General features: G+C 51.2%; 3 protein-coding genes across 5 annotated transcripts; 1 reads left to right on the forward strand and 2 right to left on the reverse strand.

Moving 5' to 3' along the window:
- Positions 1-112: 112 nt before the first annotated feature.
- CIAO2B (cytosolic iron-sulfur assembly component 2B) lies at positions 113-2,049 on the reverse strand. Its single transcript, XM_061387464.1, has 5 exons — positions 1,827-2,049; positions 1,583-1,660; positions 1,202-1,327; positions 720-765; positions 113-323 (listed from the first exon to the last, which is right to left on the reverse strand). Exons 1-5 carry the CDS (start codon positions 1,998-2,000, stop codon positions 226-228), a joined length of 522 nt encoding a protein of 173 aa, XP_061243448.1. The 5' UTR covers positions 2,001-2,049; the 3' UTR covers positions 113-225.
- Positions 2,050-2,131: 82 nt separating this feature from the next.
- CES2 (carboxylesterase 2) lies at positions 2,132-15,199 on the forward strand. Of its 3 annotated transcripts, XM_061387460.1 has the most exons (12): positions 2,132-3,309; positions 8,792-8,996; positions 9,942-10,077; positions 10,724-10,857; positions 10,943-11,201; positions 11,653-11,751; positions 12,058-12,198; positions 12,314-12,394; positions 12,630-12,774; positions 13,208-13,333; positions 14,263-14,335; positions 14,751-15,199. In XM_061387460.1, exons 1-12 carry the CDS (start codon positions 3,234-3,236, stop codon positions 14,935-14,937), a joined length of 1,662 nt encoding a protein of 553 aa, XP_061243444.1. In that variant the 5' UTR covers positions 2,132-3,233; the 3' UTR covers positions 14,938-15,199. The 3 variants fall into 3 exon arrangements, with proteins under 3 accessions (XP_061243444.1, XP_061243446.1, XP_061243445.1); XM_061387462.1 differs by lacking the exon at positions 8,792-8,996 and having other exon boundaries at positions 3,229-3,309; XM_061387461.1 differs by lacking the exons at positions 2,132-3,309; positions 8,792-8,996 and adding an exon at positions 9,063-9,831.
- Positions 8,038-8,511, reverse strand: LOC133230280 (small ribosomal subunit protein uS14-like). The gene has a single exon (XM_061387465.1). It carries the CDS (start codon positions 8,229-8,231, stop codon positions 8,061-8,063), a length of 171 nt encoding a protein of 56 aa, XP_061243449.1. The 5' UTR covers positions 8,232-8,511; the 3' UTR covers positions 8,038-8,060.
- Positions 15,200-16,139: the final 940 nt, after the last annotated feature.

Below are 16,139 nucleotides of genomic sequence, written 5' to 3' on the forward strand. Positions count from 1 at the left end.
TTTAAATGAACCAAACCTCCTTCACTCATCCTGTATAGGCACTCACTACCACCCCCATCCCAAATCGAGAGTGACCCCACAGAGATGAAAGACTCTCAGGCACCCTGGGAAATGAATATAAGTTAAGGGTTTATTACAAAATGCAAAATGTTAGTTTCTTATTGTCAATGATTCAAGAAAACAAAACCAGGAGCCCTGCGTGGGGCTGGGAGCAAAAATCCAGGCTCAAGACCGGGCTGACAGACACTGGTTCACAACCTCAAGCAGGTGGGTGTTCTCTAGGGCAGCTGCCACCCGCTCTTTATCTGCAAGCTGCTTGTTCACTAGGTGGAAAGAAGAGAGTGGTGAAATATATCTAACCCCCCCAACCCCCAACAAAGCCCTCCTGTCACCTTCCCAGGATTCCAAGTCTTGATCTGGCTACCCCAACCATCTGAGCCCATACTTCCCCCACTTTCTTATGACCCCTTCCCACCTGGCCACTCTCGTCTGCCTGCTACACTATAAGGCCTGGCACACCCTGGTCCTATATACTTAGAAGAGAGAGAAGGCAGGAGTGAAAGAATATGGTAAACACAGGAGACTCAAGTCAGGCCAACTTTGCTTTAGGCTGCCACCTAAAGCATCTGCCTAGTGCCACACCCCCAATCTTGCCCTAGAAACCATCATGGCAAGGGGGAAGCCTCGGGGCTAATGCTTCAATACCAGCCCACACTTACCTGCATGTTCTGAGGCATGGGTCCCTGGTGTAATGTGCACATCCATCTGGGAGGGAGAGAGGTGGGCCTGAGCACCCACACACCTGCCTACCCCCTTCTCCCCACTCACCCCCTCCAGTTGATCCTACTCCTAATTATGCTTTTGGACTCTGGCCTTCCAAATCCACTCACTGCCAGTACATCACTACCCAAATGTCTGGCCAATGGCTACTGACTTAAAGACCTGCCTGCACCCTCCACCCCTGCTCCAACCTTATCTGTGGCTCCCTACTGCCCAAACTGCCACACTCCTCACTACTTTTCTGCACTTTCCATGTGGGTCTTTATTCTTGTCCTATCCAGTTGGAAAGTCTCCTCCCAATTTCATCTCTGCTAGCCAGGTTCCTTCCAGATCTCTCTGACGTCCAGACTCATGCTCCCATATCCTCCTCAGTGACAAACACTCACAGCTGCCCCACCCACAGGGCTAAGTTCAAACTCACCTTGAAACGCTGGGGAAGGGATCGAAGAAGCTTGACTTTGATGGACAGGCCAATAAGGGTGGCCATACTGCAGTGTGGAATGGTGGGTGTGAAGGCCACAGCCACTGTGCTCTCGGGGTCGCTCACCTAGTTGGGGAGAGGGATGTTAGGAGTCATGACCCGTTCAGTCCTGAGCCCCTCTTTTTAGTCTGTTGCTTCAAACAAGTCGTCTAACAAGTATGGGCCTCAGTTTCCTCATCCATAAAATGGGTGTGCAAATGTTCCAAAGAGCCACTGAGGGAGGAGTCCGTGTCCTGAAAGCACACCAGCCCCTAGGTGCACAGCTGAGCTATCCTGGCTCTCCCGAACAAGTCGCTACGCTGGACGCTGGGAGTGACTCACCTGAACCCGGACTTGCTCTACTACGTTCAATTCTTCTAGCGTCAGGGGATGCTCCGGGTCATTGATGGAGCGAATCAAATGTGCCAAGTGAAGGAAAGAGGACTCTGCGCCTTTGCCCACTGAGAAGCCTCCGCCGGAATGCCCGGCCCTAACACAGCTGCACCGACTACACAACGTCACTTCATCCCCCGCATCCCATGCCCCCGAAAACCGCCCTCCACCCCCGCGCCCGGCAGCGGTGGATATCGAAGATCTCGCGCGCGTCGATGCTGTCTGGAACCTGCTCGTCCTCCTCGCCCGCGGACACTGGCCGGTCCCCAGAGCGCTCGTAGATGAGGGGGTTAGCGTTCTCCAGGAGACCGCCCCCCATGCCGCCGCCGCCCACCATCGCGGAACCGCTGCCGGCGACCTTAGGCATGCACTTCCTCTCCTACGGCGCACTTCCGGGGAACGGGAATGGGGCGTGGCGTGGTGACGGGGTAACGCGAGGGACACGCGGCGCTGCTCTTGCTCCACCTGGGGTATAGGTGGGACGGTGGCCACCATGAGCTCTCCACCCGGACCCGGGAACATACCGAGCGCCTCCAACAACGGCACCGAGAAGGGAGCACATGTGCGAGCCGGGAGGGTGCTGGGCACCGCAGGATAAGGCTGGAGCACTGAAGATCCGAATGAGATCGAGCCAGGCATCATTTCCTCCGAGAAACCTGCCCCGTAGGCTGGGCAGTTGCCTAGACTTGCCTGTCTGCCCCGGAACGGCTCACTGCGTTTCGGAACTTCCCGGACACGCACCTGTAGCTCCATCTGCACCTGGGGCCCGAGAGTGCTCGCCCAGTCCCCAGCACGCGGACCAGCAGACGTTCTTTAAATGTTTGTCCAATGGATAAATAACTGACCTCGATTTTGGAAAGAGCTGGGGACAGGGAAAGACCCGGGATGAGGTTGAGGGTGTCCTTAAGATGAGTGCCACAATCAAGTGTGCATTTCAAAAGGGGGACCTTTGCTGAGTAGGGCGGGGGGCTCAAGGAGACCCTCAGACCAGAGACAGTAAGGGGATGAAGCTGAACCCAGGAAATCGATCCCTGAAAACAAGGAGGAGTTTTTGGAATGACTGGCAGTCACGTTTTCCTGCCTTTACTCGAGCGGTTCCTTTCCCTCTGAACGAAAGTCGTTTTGATATCTCTTGTCTGTGGGAATTCTGATTGTGCCCCTCCTCAAGGAAACGCTCCCGGTTTCCCCAATTACAGCTTATTGCTCCCTCTCCGCGCTCCTCGCACCGGTTCCCCCCGCCCCCGCCCCAGCACCACATTTGTCAAGCCTGTGACTGTAGGGACACTGAACGCAAGTTTGGGGAGAGGGGTCTTGATATTGCGGAGAACTGCGGAAGCCTCAATGCCTCTTCGAAGAAAGCCCAAGGGGACCCAGACAGAAGGGAAGCGGTTGTGCTAGCCCCTGCCTGCCACTGGTCTTAACCCATTTAGTCCCGCTTTCCTGCCAAACCCACCTTTGCTCCCGCCTACGCCCTGCCCAGTCCAAACTACAGACCTGGGCGAGGCACTGACTGGTCGAGTCCTGGCTGGACGGGTCCCCGCGCAGCCTCTTGAAAAGCCGTGTGCCCGCCAGTAGTACAGAAAAGACTTCTGAGCTCACGATGAAGCCGGACGGGCCTCGCTTGCGTCTGAGGGCCGTGGCCTTCGGGTTCTTGCTTCTCCTCGTCCCGGGCCAGGGTGAGGCTCCCGCGCAGGGCAACATAGGGACCGGGGTAGGACTTGGCCAAATTCTGCAGAGGCTGTGGGGATGGGGGTGGGGATGGGAGAGCGGGTACTGGCGTCCGGGAGGTGGGAGCCGCTGGAGCGCTACAGTAACAGAACCGTGATCCCACGCATCTCTGCGTCCCCAGAGGCGAGAAAAAGTCTGGCCTGCCCCAGGTCTAGCTACGCTGAGGGGCAAACGGGCTCTAGGGTGTGAGACGCAGCCGGGCGGGGTGGGAAGTTATTTGGAACATTTCCCTTCTAAGTGTTCGTGGTGGAGCTGGAGCTGATCGGTGATAGCATCAACAATAATAATAACCTTCCTGCCACCGTTTGGCTCTGAGCGTTGCAACCTTGGCCAGAGGGACGTCCTGACAGCCTCTGAATCTCTCTCCACGGAGCTGTAGGCAAGGTTACTGGCTCAGGCTACAGAGGCCCCCATCCCCAGCAGCTACATCTAGCAGAAGAGACTGCCACATCCTCTTCACCCCATGCACCCACCCGAGGTGAGGGTATGCCTTAGCCTTCAGGGCAAAGGTAATAGCTCTTTGTGCCAGCCCTTATCAGTAGCTTTTACTGATAAGTAGCTTAGGCTATGTGGGCACAGTACCCGAGCACAGCCCCAGCTCCTGTACCTGCTCTTGAACCCTGCTGCTGCTGCTGCTAAGTCGCTTCAGTCGTGTCCAACTCTGTGCGACCCCATAGACGGCAGCCCACCAGGCTCCCTCGTCCCTGGGATTCTCCAGGCAAGAACACCGGAGTGGGTTGCCATTTCCTTCTCCAATGCAGGAAAGTGAAAAGTGAAAGGGAAGTCGCTCAGTCGTGTCCGACTCCCAGCAACCCCATGGACTGCAGCCCACCAGGCTCCTCCATCCATGGGACTTTCCAGGCAAGAGCACTGGAGTGGGATGCCGTTGCCTTCTCCGGCTCTTGAACCCTATGATCATGTAATTCAGAGGTTCTCTGCCTGTGACACTTGACTATCTTGTCCCCTCCCAGTCCAATCTGCCCAGGAAGGGTCCACACACTCATGACTCCCCCGTGGCCCACCCCACTGGGCTTCCACCCTGACCCCTTGCTGACCAGACTCTAGGAGGTCCCCGGAATCTTCCAGCACCACAATCTGCTAAGCTTGGCTGAGGCCTCTTTTTAAACATGTTGCTGTGTTGGATTGGACCCACTTTCAGAGCAGAAGAATTGATAAGTACAGGTGATGGGTCTGTCCCTCTCCTGTTCTACCAAGTCCTAGCTTTTTGACAGGGACCATCTAGATCTCCAGGGCTTTCCACACACTGCCCAGGAGTTCACCCAAGAATGGGTGTGTGCATGCATCCTTGGTTTTCACCTAAATGGTCACCCATTGCCTCCCTTTCTGGTCCCGGCTTTTCCACTTCCTGACCCCAGGAGTGACTTCCACACCCCATCGTGGTAGAACTTCTTCATCCTGTTTAATGAAAGGCCTTCTCTTCAAGAAGTAAGCATCCTCAATGTAACCAGCCTCTGATCAGGAACATTTTAGCAGGTTTTGTCCTTTGCTATAACAAACAACCAGCATTAGAGGCTGGTGGAGGCAGTGAATTACATGGATAGACATTCCATCCCACCAGGAACTAGAGAGCAGCATGTTCCTTGGGAGAATGGTGGGCCTTCTGACTTGAAAAGGCATTCCTCAATTACCCTCTGTGGAGCGTGAGAATAGCTGCTGACTCTGGCCTCACCCACACTATGTGTCATCAAACATGTTAATCCGTGTAAATCTAATACGTATAGGGTAGTACAGTCACGTGAGGCTGTTTTTTGTTTTCTTTCTTTTAAAAAAAATGAACACTTTTTATTATGAAACCAGGCTCAGATCTGCCAAATTCTGCAGACAGAACCTGAGCATGCAGGAGGAAAGGCGCCAAGGAGGTGGGAACCGGTGGAGATAGCACCAGAGGAATTGGGAGCCTGATTGGATACCTCCCTGCACCCTGAGGCACAGAGAGGGTCAGGACTGCCTGAGGTCACATAGCACTGCAGGGCTCCCCATCTGAGGTAGGGAGAATAGCAGACTCAGTATGCCTTCAACAGTTATCAAGACCTGGGCACCTTAGTTTTGTTTGGATTATCGCCTCTCCTTTGCACTATTATTTGAAGCAAATCCCAGACATCACATCACTTGTAAATTTTTTTAATCATGTCCTACTAAAATAAAAGGTATATATCTCTCACAATTTCTTAATGTAATCAAACATCTAGTCAAACATTGTTTTTTCATGTTATCTCATGATATTTATGACATTTTTTAAAACCACGATTTATATAAGATTCATACTTTAAGAACTGGTAGCTGTGCTTCTTTTTTTAATAGCAAATTTAAGATATAATTCACATAGCATTTAATATGGTTTGTAGGGACTTCCCTGGTGGCCAGTGACTAAGACTCCATGATCCCAATGCAGGGGGCACATGTTTGATCCCTGGGCAGGGAACTAGGGACTTCCCTGGTAGCTCATCTGGTGAAGAATCTGCCTGCAATGCAGGAGACCCTGGTTTGATTCCTGGGTCAAGAAATTCCCCAGGAGCAGGGATAGACTACCCAATCCAGTATGTTTGGGCTTCTCTGGTGGCTCAGATGGTAAAGAATCTGCCCTCGATGAGGGACACCTGGGTTCGATCCTTGGGTTGGGAAGATCCCCTGAGGGAGAGCATGGCAACCGACTCCGTATTCTTGCCTGGAGAATCCCCATGGATAGAGGAACCTGGCGGGCTACGGTCCATGGGGTCGCAGAGTTGGACACAACTGAGCAACTAAGCACAGCACAGCACGGGGAGCTAAATCCCACATGCCATAACTAAAAAAGATCCCACATGCCACAACTAAGACCCAGCACAGCCAAAGAAATAAAATAAATAAACACACATTTTAATATGGTTTTTAGTATATTTATGGAGTTTACCACATTGATTTCCCTTTGCCCCAACATTTTCTCTCTATGAATATCCCAATTGTGATTTTGTATAAATTGAATCATCCAATATGTGGTGCTTTAGAACTGGCTTTTTTCACTTAGCATATTTTCAAGGTTCATCTGTGTTGTAGAATGTTTGGTAATTCTTTTTATTGCTGAATAATATATTCTATTGTGTAGATATTGTACATTTTATCAATCCATTTATCAGTTGATGGACATTTGGATTCTTTCCACTTTTTGGCTATTATAAATAATCCTGCTATGAACATCCATACCCAAGTTTTTGTGTGGACATGTTTCCAGTTCTCTTGAGTTTATACCTAGGAGTGGAATTGCTGGGTCATTTGGTAACTCTATGTTTAACTTTTTGAAGAACTACAGGATGTTTTCCAAAGCACTTGCACCATTTTCCTTTCCCACTGGCAATGTACGAAGGTTCCAGTTTTTCCACATCCTTTCCAACATTTATTATTGCCTGTCTTTTTGAAGTATTTCGTGAAGCTCAATCTTCAGATTCCTTCTCTGCCTCGCTTCTGTTTTCCTTGTGATTTTGTTGTTGTGTTGAAGAAACTAGTTTATTCTGGAGAGGATCCCAGAGTTGGGATTTGGGTTATTTTTGTTTGTTTTCTTGAAGTATAGTTGATTTATAATGTTAAGTTAGTTTCAGGTGTACAGTAAAGTGGTTCAGTGATAAACATATTCATATTCTTTTCCCTTATAGATTATTATGAGATATTGAGTAGAGTTCCCTGTGCTGTATAAGGGCTCTAGGCCCTTGTTGGTTATTTTATATATAGTAGTGTGTATATTGGCGAAGGCAATGGCAACCCACTCCAGTACTCTTGCCTGGAAAATCCCATGGATGGAGGAACCTGGTAGGCTGCAGTCCATGGGGTCGCTAAGAGTCGGACACGACTGAGCGATTTCACTTTCACTTTTCACTTTCATGCATTGGAGGAGGAAATGGCAACCCACTCCAGTGTTCTTGCCTGGAGAATCCCATGGACGGAGAAGCCTGGCAGGCTGCAGTCCATGGGGTCGCACAGAGTCGGACATGACTGAAGCGAATTAGCAGCAGCAGCAGCAGCAGCAGCAGCAGTGCATATATGTTAATCCCAAACTCCTAATTTATTCCTCCCCCCTTTTTCCTTTTGGTAACCATAAATTTGTTTTCTGTGTCCCTGAATCTGTTTCTGTTTTGTTCATTTGTATCATTTTTTAAATTCTACATATAACAGAGTTTGGATTTTGCTGGTATGGTGTCTTTTAACTGTTTCTCTGCCCCCTGTGTGCCTGTAAATTTGTATTTATATTCTAGAGTCTCAATCAAATTCAGATTTTACGTTTTGCTTTGTTTTGTTTAGGGTCAAGACTGCTTCATATGCAGTACAATGGACTTCCAATAGAAAACATACAATGTCTGATTGTCTTGCTTTCTGTGACAAAATAAGTTGCTGACATCACATTCAGGTTTCAGTATGCGTTTCTCTTAGCATGATTGAGACAAATATCTCCTCATTTGTGTAAAAGCTATTTATTGGTATTCCTCATTCTATCTGAATATGCACTTTCACCATTTCATGTTCTTTTGCCAAATGTACGTTGCTGTCATCTTTCTTATTTATAGAATTTTTTATCTATTAGGAATTTCAGCTCCCCAACTGTTAGGTGACTTTCTTTCTTTTTTTAAATTTTTAAACTTTTATTTTCAAAGAGCTAGTATTGTTTCTGCATAAGGTAGATGTGCTGGACGATCCATTTAAGCAAGTCCAGTTAGTCCAACTTAACGACGCTGATGTCCTTCGCATACTGGTGGAAACGCTGGCGGCACATTTTGAGGCCGTATTTTTGGATCAGACCATGGTGGTTTGAGCAGACCCAGCAAGAGCGAGAACTCTGGCCGAATTTTCTCTGATGGATCCAATAGAGCTGCTGGTGGCCCATGTTGCTTTCTTGGCTGCAATGAGGCAAAGGTGTTAGGTGACTCTCAATCTCTTCCTGGTTGCCAGATCCCTTTAGCAGGGCGGGCTGTGCTTTCTAATGTTCTAGACACAGCTGCCCTTTCCTCTGTAGTTCTCCTCATAACATCACTCTTTATTTGGGGAATACTTTATGTCATTCTTGCCACCTGGAATGTGAGATCCTTAAGGACAAGAATCTTGTCTGTCTGATTCCTACAGTTCTCCTGCTGCTCCTAGGCCTGCACACAGTGAGTGGAAGGGACACTCTCACCCCCATCAAGCTCATATGGCTATTTGAGGCTCCTGGGGCTAAACCATGATGCCAAGCCCCAGAGAGGTACACTGAGCCTGATGGAAAAGGCTGGAGCAGTAAAGGCAGTGGGGGCAGGACAGAATTACAGGCAGGGAGTCTGTAAAGCAAGTATTGGTAGATCAGTGTCCCTTGAGCTGAGCTGAGGACAGGAAGGAGGTGAAAACATCAACAGTCTGGGAGGGCAGCTGAATGGGGAGACCCAACCCTGATGTCCATCTCTCTGCCCACAGGCCAGGACTCTACCCGCCCTGTCCGAACCACACACACAGGGAAGGTACAGGGGAGCCTTGTCTACGTGAATAATGCTGATGTGGGGGTCCACACCTTCTTGGGAATTCCCTTTGCCAAGCCACCTGTAGGGCCGCTGCGATTTGCACCCCCGGAGCCCCCAGAATCTTGGAGTGGTGTAAAGGATGGGACTTCCCAGCCAGCCAAGTAAGCAGGAGGTCCGGGAACTTTAGGCCCTGGTATAGAGGGTACTCTTGAGCTCTGGGCCAGGTTGCAGTTGTTATTTCATCTAAGCCACAGCCAGTTTTCCTTCTGAGTTTGATGGATATTCGAATGCATTTTTCCGATAAGCATGCTGAAGCTTGAAAGAGCAAAGTAACTTTCCCAGACTGAGGGCTTAGCACTCAAAAGAGCATTAGATCTACATGCTGAAGGGACAAGCAGGGACATGTAACTCCCTAAGTTTTAATCATACCAAGTGATCTCTGACACCAGAGAAAGTGGCTCTGAAAGAGGTTTGACCCTTGTAGGAGCTCCTGATTCTAGCAGCTCATACTGTAGATTCCCAAGGAGTGGCAGACCTGAGTCTTCACAGTCACTGTGCCAACCAACAGGGCCAGGTGCCACAACTGCAACCTGGCCCAGAGCTCAAGGAATTGACCAAGGAATGTGTGAATGTTCTTGCAGCTGGAAACTTTGAGGGAGAGATGAGGTTTTCTGAGAGATTGACTTGAGGTTTTTAAAGGACATTGCACTGCTCTTCTCTTGAGAAATTAAGCCATTCATTTTGGCAGCACATGTGTACGGGCTACTCCCCTGTCCCAGGTGTGTGTGAGTACAGGGATATGGTGGTGAATGTCAACACAGGCAACCAACAGTTCTCATAGAGGCCCTCAAGAGTCAAGATTTCTCAGCCTCAGGAGGATAGTATCCAAGGCCCTCATAAACTTGAGGCTTCCCTGGAAGACGGGGCTCCATTCCAGCTTTCCCAGAGTCTGTGGACTGTAACCTGGTGCAAAGGTCCTTTAAGGAGGGATCACATGTAAGTGGGGCATCAGAGAAAGTTGGACCAAGTAGCTGGGAGTAAATCGGGGCCCAGAATCTGGTTACAGCTACTGCACAGCCCCAGGACTAACTGCCTGCCACCACCAGGTGTCCGCAGGACGCCGACGGCATGAAAACCATGAAACTATGGAATGTGACCCTGCCTTCTACCTCCATGTCTGAAGATTGTCTGTACCTCAACATCCACACACCTGCCTATTCCCATGAGGGCTCCAATCTGCCTGTGAGTGCCAGGACATAACTGGGTGAGGGGTGGGAGGATGTTTCTTCTGCAAGAAGATTGAAAAGGACAAGATCAGCTTGAGCCCCACTGCACATGGACCCTGTTAAGACACAGTGCTTCTTACCCAGCGTGGATGGCCGACCCTTCGGCACAGGGTCACAAAACCCTGGCTGCTCTCAGAGGTCAGAAACTGTGTCCCTAGGAGGGACCGTGGACTCACCCAACCAACTCATACCCAGGACCCAGTCAGGTACCTAGGTGCCTAAGGCCTGCACTTTGAGGTGGCCAGAGACCCCAGTCTTGGATTATCCATTGGGCCAGTGAGAATGGAGTACTCTTTTAATTAATGTGCATGCATGTAAGGTGATCAGAGAAACACTCCTTTTCTTTCCACCTCAGAGGGTTCTGGGGGAAATGGGGCCAGGCTCTGGTAAGTGGGACAGGCCTTACATGTGGGAGGTGGGTTTTCCTGATAGAACGTGGGTCACCTTCAGTCCAGGTAATGAATACACTACTGTGTCTTGCCAGAGTTCTGTCCATGTGGTTAGGTGAGCAGAGTCAAAGTGGTGGTTAGTTTAGGTAGCAGCCCTGGTGGGGTTTAGGGCCAGGTGGGAGCCACATGGTAACTATACCTCGGATTCCCCAGGTGATGGTGTGGATCCATGGTGGCGGGCTTGCCCTGGGCATGGCATCCATGTATGACGGCTCTGCACTGGCAGCCTTTGGAGACGTGGTGGTGGTCGTTATCCAGTACCGCCTGGGTTTGCTGGGCTTCTTCAGGTGAGTCTGGGGTTGGGCTGGGCTGGGCAACGTGGACTGATGGAGCTAGGACAGCCCCATGACCCTCATCCTTGCCACCTCTCAGCACTGGAGACAAGCACGCAACTGGCAACTGGGGCTACCTGGATCAAGTGGCCGCACTGCGCTGGGTCCAGCAGAATATCGCCTACTTTGGAGGCGACCCTGGCCGTGTCACAATTTTTGGCGAGTCTGCGGGTGGCATAAGCGTGTCTTTGCATGTCATATCCCCCATGTCCCAAGGACTCTTCCATGGCGCCATCATGGAGAGTGGCGTGGCCCTGCTGCCTGGCCTCACCATCAACTCATCTGACAAGGTCGCCAAAGTGAGTGCCCTCACCCGTGGAAAGCCCAGACCTGCTCCCTGCATTTCTTAGCCCTCAGCCCATTATGCTGTCTGTTAAGTGGAGATAACAGGGACTCCCCTGCCATCAGAGGACCTTGGGAACAGCCATCTACCTGGGGATTGTTCAGGGGTCAGAATTCACAGGACTCTGTCAGCTCAGAGGCTGAGTGTGTTCCGTGGCCCATAGAACTTCTGCCCTGGGACCCCCATCAGAGGCAGGACCATCTAGGAAAGTGGGATGGCACCCACCACCGCCCCCCCCAGCTGAGTCCTCTGAGCAACAGGGAGGTTGGGACAATTTCAACCCTGTAGAAATCCATTCACAATACTCTGTGAGATTTGGGGGTACACCTGCCTGCACCTGGGGCATTGGGCATACCTCTCTCCCCTACCTGGAAGGATGAGCCGACCACTGCCTGATCTCTTCACAGGTGGTAGCCAACCTGTCTGCCTGTGGCCAGGTTGACTCAGAGGCCCTGGTGGACTGCCTGCGGCACAAGAATGAAGAGGAGGTTCTGGCCATCAACAAGGTTTGGCTGAATGGATGTGGCTTTGAAGGGAGGGGCAATCAGGTGTGCGGCAGGCAAGCCTGGGTACCCTTCACTGTCACGGGCAAGTTTTTCTAGCTCCACACTGTGGTGTCCTTATAGCCCTCTTACAGGAGCCTCCTGTAAGCCTCCCTTACAGGAGATGAGGTGCGAATTGAGACCAGGCCATGTTGAGGCAGATGTAGGACCTTCTGGGGTGGGTGTGAGCATCCTGGGATGAACCAGGAAGGGGTGCATGATGTCTGTGGCATCAGAAAGTGTCTGCGACCTGACCTTGAGGATCCTTAGCTCGTCAAGATCATCCCCGGCGTGGTGGATGGGATCTTCCTGCCCAAGCACCCCCTGGAGCTGCTGGCCTCTGACGACTTTCAACCTGTCCCCAGCATCATTGGTGTCAACAATGATGAGTATGGTTGGATCATCCCCTTGGTGAGGCCCACTCCCAAGCCTCCAGGTGCCTGGGAGCCCATCCAATGGGAAGTCCTCAGGGCTTCATAGTTCTGGGCCCATCCTATTTCCAACTTGAGTCTCTCCCACCACCCAGAGCGTGAACAATTCTGACACTAGGAGGGAAATAAGCAGAGAGTCCGTGAGGAATGCCTTGCAGGAATTGTCAACAATGACGGTGAGGTTCTTGTGGACCTGCCCTCATGGGAAGGGGTTCCTTTCCTATCCCAAGGCACGGGGAACCCATCACCCAGATATCCTGTCTATGCAATACCTGCCCCCACCCCCACCAGAGCTTGGTCCCTGTCCTCAGTTCCCAATCCCAACCCAGAATCCATCTCCCACCTCTGCCCCTGCTGCCTCCCGGCCCCTGCCAGCCTGCCTAACCTGACTCCCTCATCCACCTGGGGCAGACTATGCCTCCTGAGTTTGGTGAGCTGTTGATGGAGGAGTACATAGAGGACAGTGAAGACCACCAGACCCTCCAAAACCAGCTCCATGAGATTATGGGGGACTACCTTTTTGTGATCCCTGCACTCCAAGTAGCAATGTTTCATCGTAAGTACATCTGTAACTAAGGCCAGACTGGCAGGGGGGCAGCTTGGAGCTGCAGGTGTCAGGGGAGGTCTACCAGTGTCCAGGTCCCCACCCATATATATTTATTGGGCCCCAGGTGCCAGGCACTTGAGATCCTTCATCTCGGTAAATCCTCATGGCTAGTCTAAGAGACAGACATTTATCCCATTTTACAGAAGAGGAAAAGAGTTCAGTGACCTTCAGTGACTTGCCCAAGACCACACCCTAGGAAGTTCCAAGGCCACGATTTGAACCCAGGCCCTTCCCACTGCCGTTGCTCCAGCGTGGGATTCCCTCACCCCATTGTCCAGATTCCAACCATCTTTGGACCTAGCTATGTCATCACCATGGATCATGCAGGAAGGCTCCCAGTGAGGGGCCGCCATGTCATGGCCCATCTGCCCTACCTCCCCAGGTTCCCACGCCCCCGTCTACTTCTACGAGTTCCAACATCAGTCCAGCTTCTTCAAGGATGTCAGGCCGAGCTCTGTGAGGGCGGACCATGGAGATGAGGTTCTCTTCCTCTTCAGGAATGAGCAAAGTGAGTCATCCTGGGTGGGGCTCCTTGTTCCCAGGATGTGGGATGCTCGCTGAGACCCTGGGTGAGGGCAATCATGAGAAAACTAAGGCTCTGAGAGAGGACGGGATCAGGTGTCCAAGATCTGACAGATGGAAAGACTGAGCTCCAGGGACTTCCCTGATGGTCCAGTGGTTAAGACTCTACACTCCTGATGCAGGGGGCACAGGTTCAATCCCTGGCTGGGAAACTACGGTCCCGCATGCTGCAGGTACAAAAAAGAAAAGGAAATTTTAAAAAAGAAGACGAAGAAGAAAAGGAAAGGGAAAAAAAAACTGAGCTTGGAGTCCAGGACTCTTCAGACCAGAACCTATACTCCATCTCTCCCCACCCTGATTTTAGGTGTCTGGCATGGGTGCAGAGAACATATTTCAAAGGCATTTCTCTCTCTCTCTCTTTTTTTTTTTCCCTTCCTCCCTACCCTTCTTTTTCCTATTTATTTATTTATTTTTTAAAATCACTCAGTCATGTCCAACTCTTTGTGACCCCACGGACTATACAGTCCATGGAATTCTCCAGGCCAGAATACTGGAGTGGGTAGCTGTTCCCTTCTCCAGGGGATCTTCCCAACCCCAGGTATTGAATCCAGGTCTCCCTCATTGCAGATGAATTCTTTACCAGCTGAGCCACCAGGGAAGCCCTCCTATTTATTTTTTAAATCTCTTCCAGTGTCAGAAGAAGAGAGCCTTCTAGGTCAGGGTTGAACCCAGTGTCGGGTCAGCCAGAGGCCGGGATGAATATATGGGGCTTGGGCAAGGACAGGGCCTGGGGATCGGGCAGAGCTGAAGGCTGGGGATGACAGGGCAGAGCCTGGGATGGTGGGGAGACGGGGGAATGACCCACGTGCCGGACTGAACTGCCCTGACCTGGACCCTTGTCTTCTTGCTCTGTAGTCCAATTCACGGAGGAGGAGGAGCTGCTGAGCAGGAAGATGATCAAGTATTGGGCCAACTTTGCTCGAAATCAGTGAGATGTCACACCCCTACTTTAACCCCATGGTGGGGAGGGCAGGGCCTGGAATCCATTTGGGGCTCCCCTCATCTGTCTACGGTGACTCATGAGTGTATGTGTCCTTCATTGCATGGCCCCCTCCCCAGCTCCAAGATCCTCTTGGACACTCTTTCCATCTCTGGGTGACCTGGATGGTGGGGGGAGGGGCAGTGACAGTGCTGTTACCTACAGAACCTCCCTCTGTCAGGAAGGAACAAAGGCTGCCCTGCCTCCTGTAGAACTGATGCTCTAGTGGGAGGTGGTTTCTTTCTTTCCTACTTCTAGAAACCTCCCCTCTCATTCCCCAAGCCCTGTTTGGTTGCCTTGCCTGACCTGTCAGGGTGCTTGGATCTGAGCTTGGTAGGACTCAGAGTGACCCTCATGTCTACAGGAACCCCAATGGTGAGGGTCTGCCCCACTGGCCGATGTTCGACCAGGAGGACCAATACATGCAGCTGAACACGCAGCCTGCAGTGGGCCGGGCCCTGAAGGCCCACAGGCTCCAGTTCTGGATGAAGACCCTACCCCAGAAGACACAGGAGCTAATGGAGACCAAGGAGAAGCACACAGAACTATAGTTTCCTGCATCTGGGGGTGGGGGGTTGGGGGCTTGAGTATAGGTGGGGCTCTGCCAGATGTGCCCACACATGCCCAGTGAGGAGCCAGCAGTTTTTTCTTTCATTCACACAGCCATTCATTCATTCATTGATTCTTCTACCCATCTATCCTCCCGGAAACCTTGAAGAACCAACTGCCTGATGTTCCCAAGCCTGCCACGGGTCCTCTCTTCTCAGACACAATCAATAAACCTTCCCAGGAAGCTGCGTGAGCAAACACTAATGGAAGTTTACTTTCTTTAGCACTCCACTGGACCCTGAGCCCCGTCTTCCCTTCCTTACTTCCACTGCCTCTCCAGCCTCTCTCTCCTCTACCTCTGAAGGAAGGTGCTTGGGGAACCTTGCACACCTGGCTCTCAGCAAGGCCCCCATGCTCTCCGTCTGTAAATGGCCAATCAGAAACCCGGACACTAGGATCCTGGGAGTGTAGGATCTCAGCCCCGCCCTCCACCCAGGCTACCCATTACTCAGAATGTCGATGTCCCTATCCCCACCCATTGTTTTCCTAGACTAAGTGCTATCTATTGTTGACCTTTAAACAAACTTCTCTTTCACTTAGTGTCCCACAGAGGTGATTGACCCTTTTTTTTGTAGGAAGCAGAATTGGGCTTGTCCATGGGCTGCTGGAGCCTGGGCCAGCTGCACAGTGGCCAGGAGAACTGGGCGGGTTCCTCAGTCACTGTCTCCTGAACCTGTCTTTATCTTCAGTGATTCTGCAGACATTGTAGGGCCCAGACTTTACATGATCGCAGCACATCCATGAAGAGGTTTATCTGTGAGATATTTCCTGGAAGCAGGATTGAGGGATCAGAAGATCTAGGATGTTAGGAGAAGAGACTTGTCTGTTGGCTCCCAATGGCCTCTTCATCCAGGGAGGTCTCCTTTGCTTTTTAGAATCCCCCTTGCTACTGCCGACCCCCACCTCCAACCATCCCCTCTGCTGAGCATTCCCCAACTCACTGTGGGCATTGACATGATTCATTTTCCTATGGACCTCATTCTCCCTAAACTTTTAATTCCTTTTCACCATCTCTTCCCACCTGCACCCCACCCCACCAAAACCCTATCTTATATTTCATCTCAATATGCAAAAGCACCAATTATGTTCATTCTGCCTCTTTGTTCCACCAAAGCACTTTCTTTATATCAATAAGAGGTTGTAT

This window comes from Bos javanicus, chromosome 18 (genome assembly GCF_032452875.1).
Source record: "Bos javanicus breed banteng chromosome 18, ARS-OSU_banteng_1.0, whole genome shotgun sequence".
NCBI classification, from domain to species: Eukaryota; Metazoa; Chordata; class Mammalia; order Artiodactyla; family Bovidae; genus Bos; species Bos javanicus.

Coding starts and splice junctions, on each gene's coding strand:
- CIAO2B (XM_061387464.1), bottom strand. CDS start 2,000: ATGCCTAAGGTCGCCGGCAGCGGTTCCGCGATGGTGGGCGGCGGCGGC. Junction 1,328..1,582: donor TAGAGCAAGTCCGGGTTCAG/GTGAGTCACTCC, acceptor CTCCCCAACTAG/GTGAGCGACCCCGAGAGCAC. Junction 324..719: donor CCATGCCTCAGAACATGCAG/GTAAGTGTGGGC, acceptor CTTTCCACCTAG/TGAACAAGCAGCTTGCAGAT.
- CES2 (XM_061387460.1), top strand. CDS start 3,234: ATGAAGCCGGACGGGCCTCGCTTGCGTCTGAGGGCCGTGGCCTTCGGG. Junction 11,752..12,057: donor AGGTTCTGGCCATCAACAAG/GTTTGGCTGAAT, acceptor GAGGATCCTTAG/CTCGTCAAGATCATCCCCGG. Junction 13,334..14,262: donor CCTCTTCAGGAATGAGCAAA/GTGAGTCATCCT, acceptor CTTGCTCTGTAG/TCCAATTCACGGAGGAGGAG.
- LOC133230280 (XM_061387465.1), bottom strand. CDS start 8,231: ATGGGCCACCAGCAGCTCTATTGGATCCATCAGAGAAAATTCGGCCAG.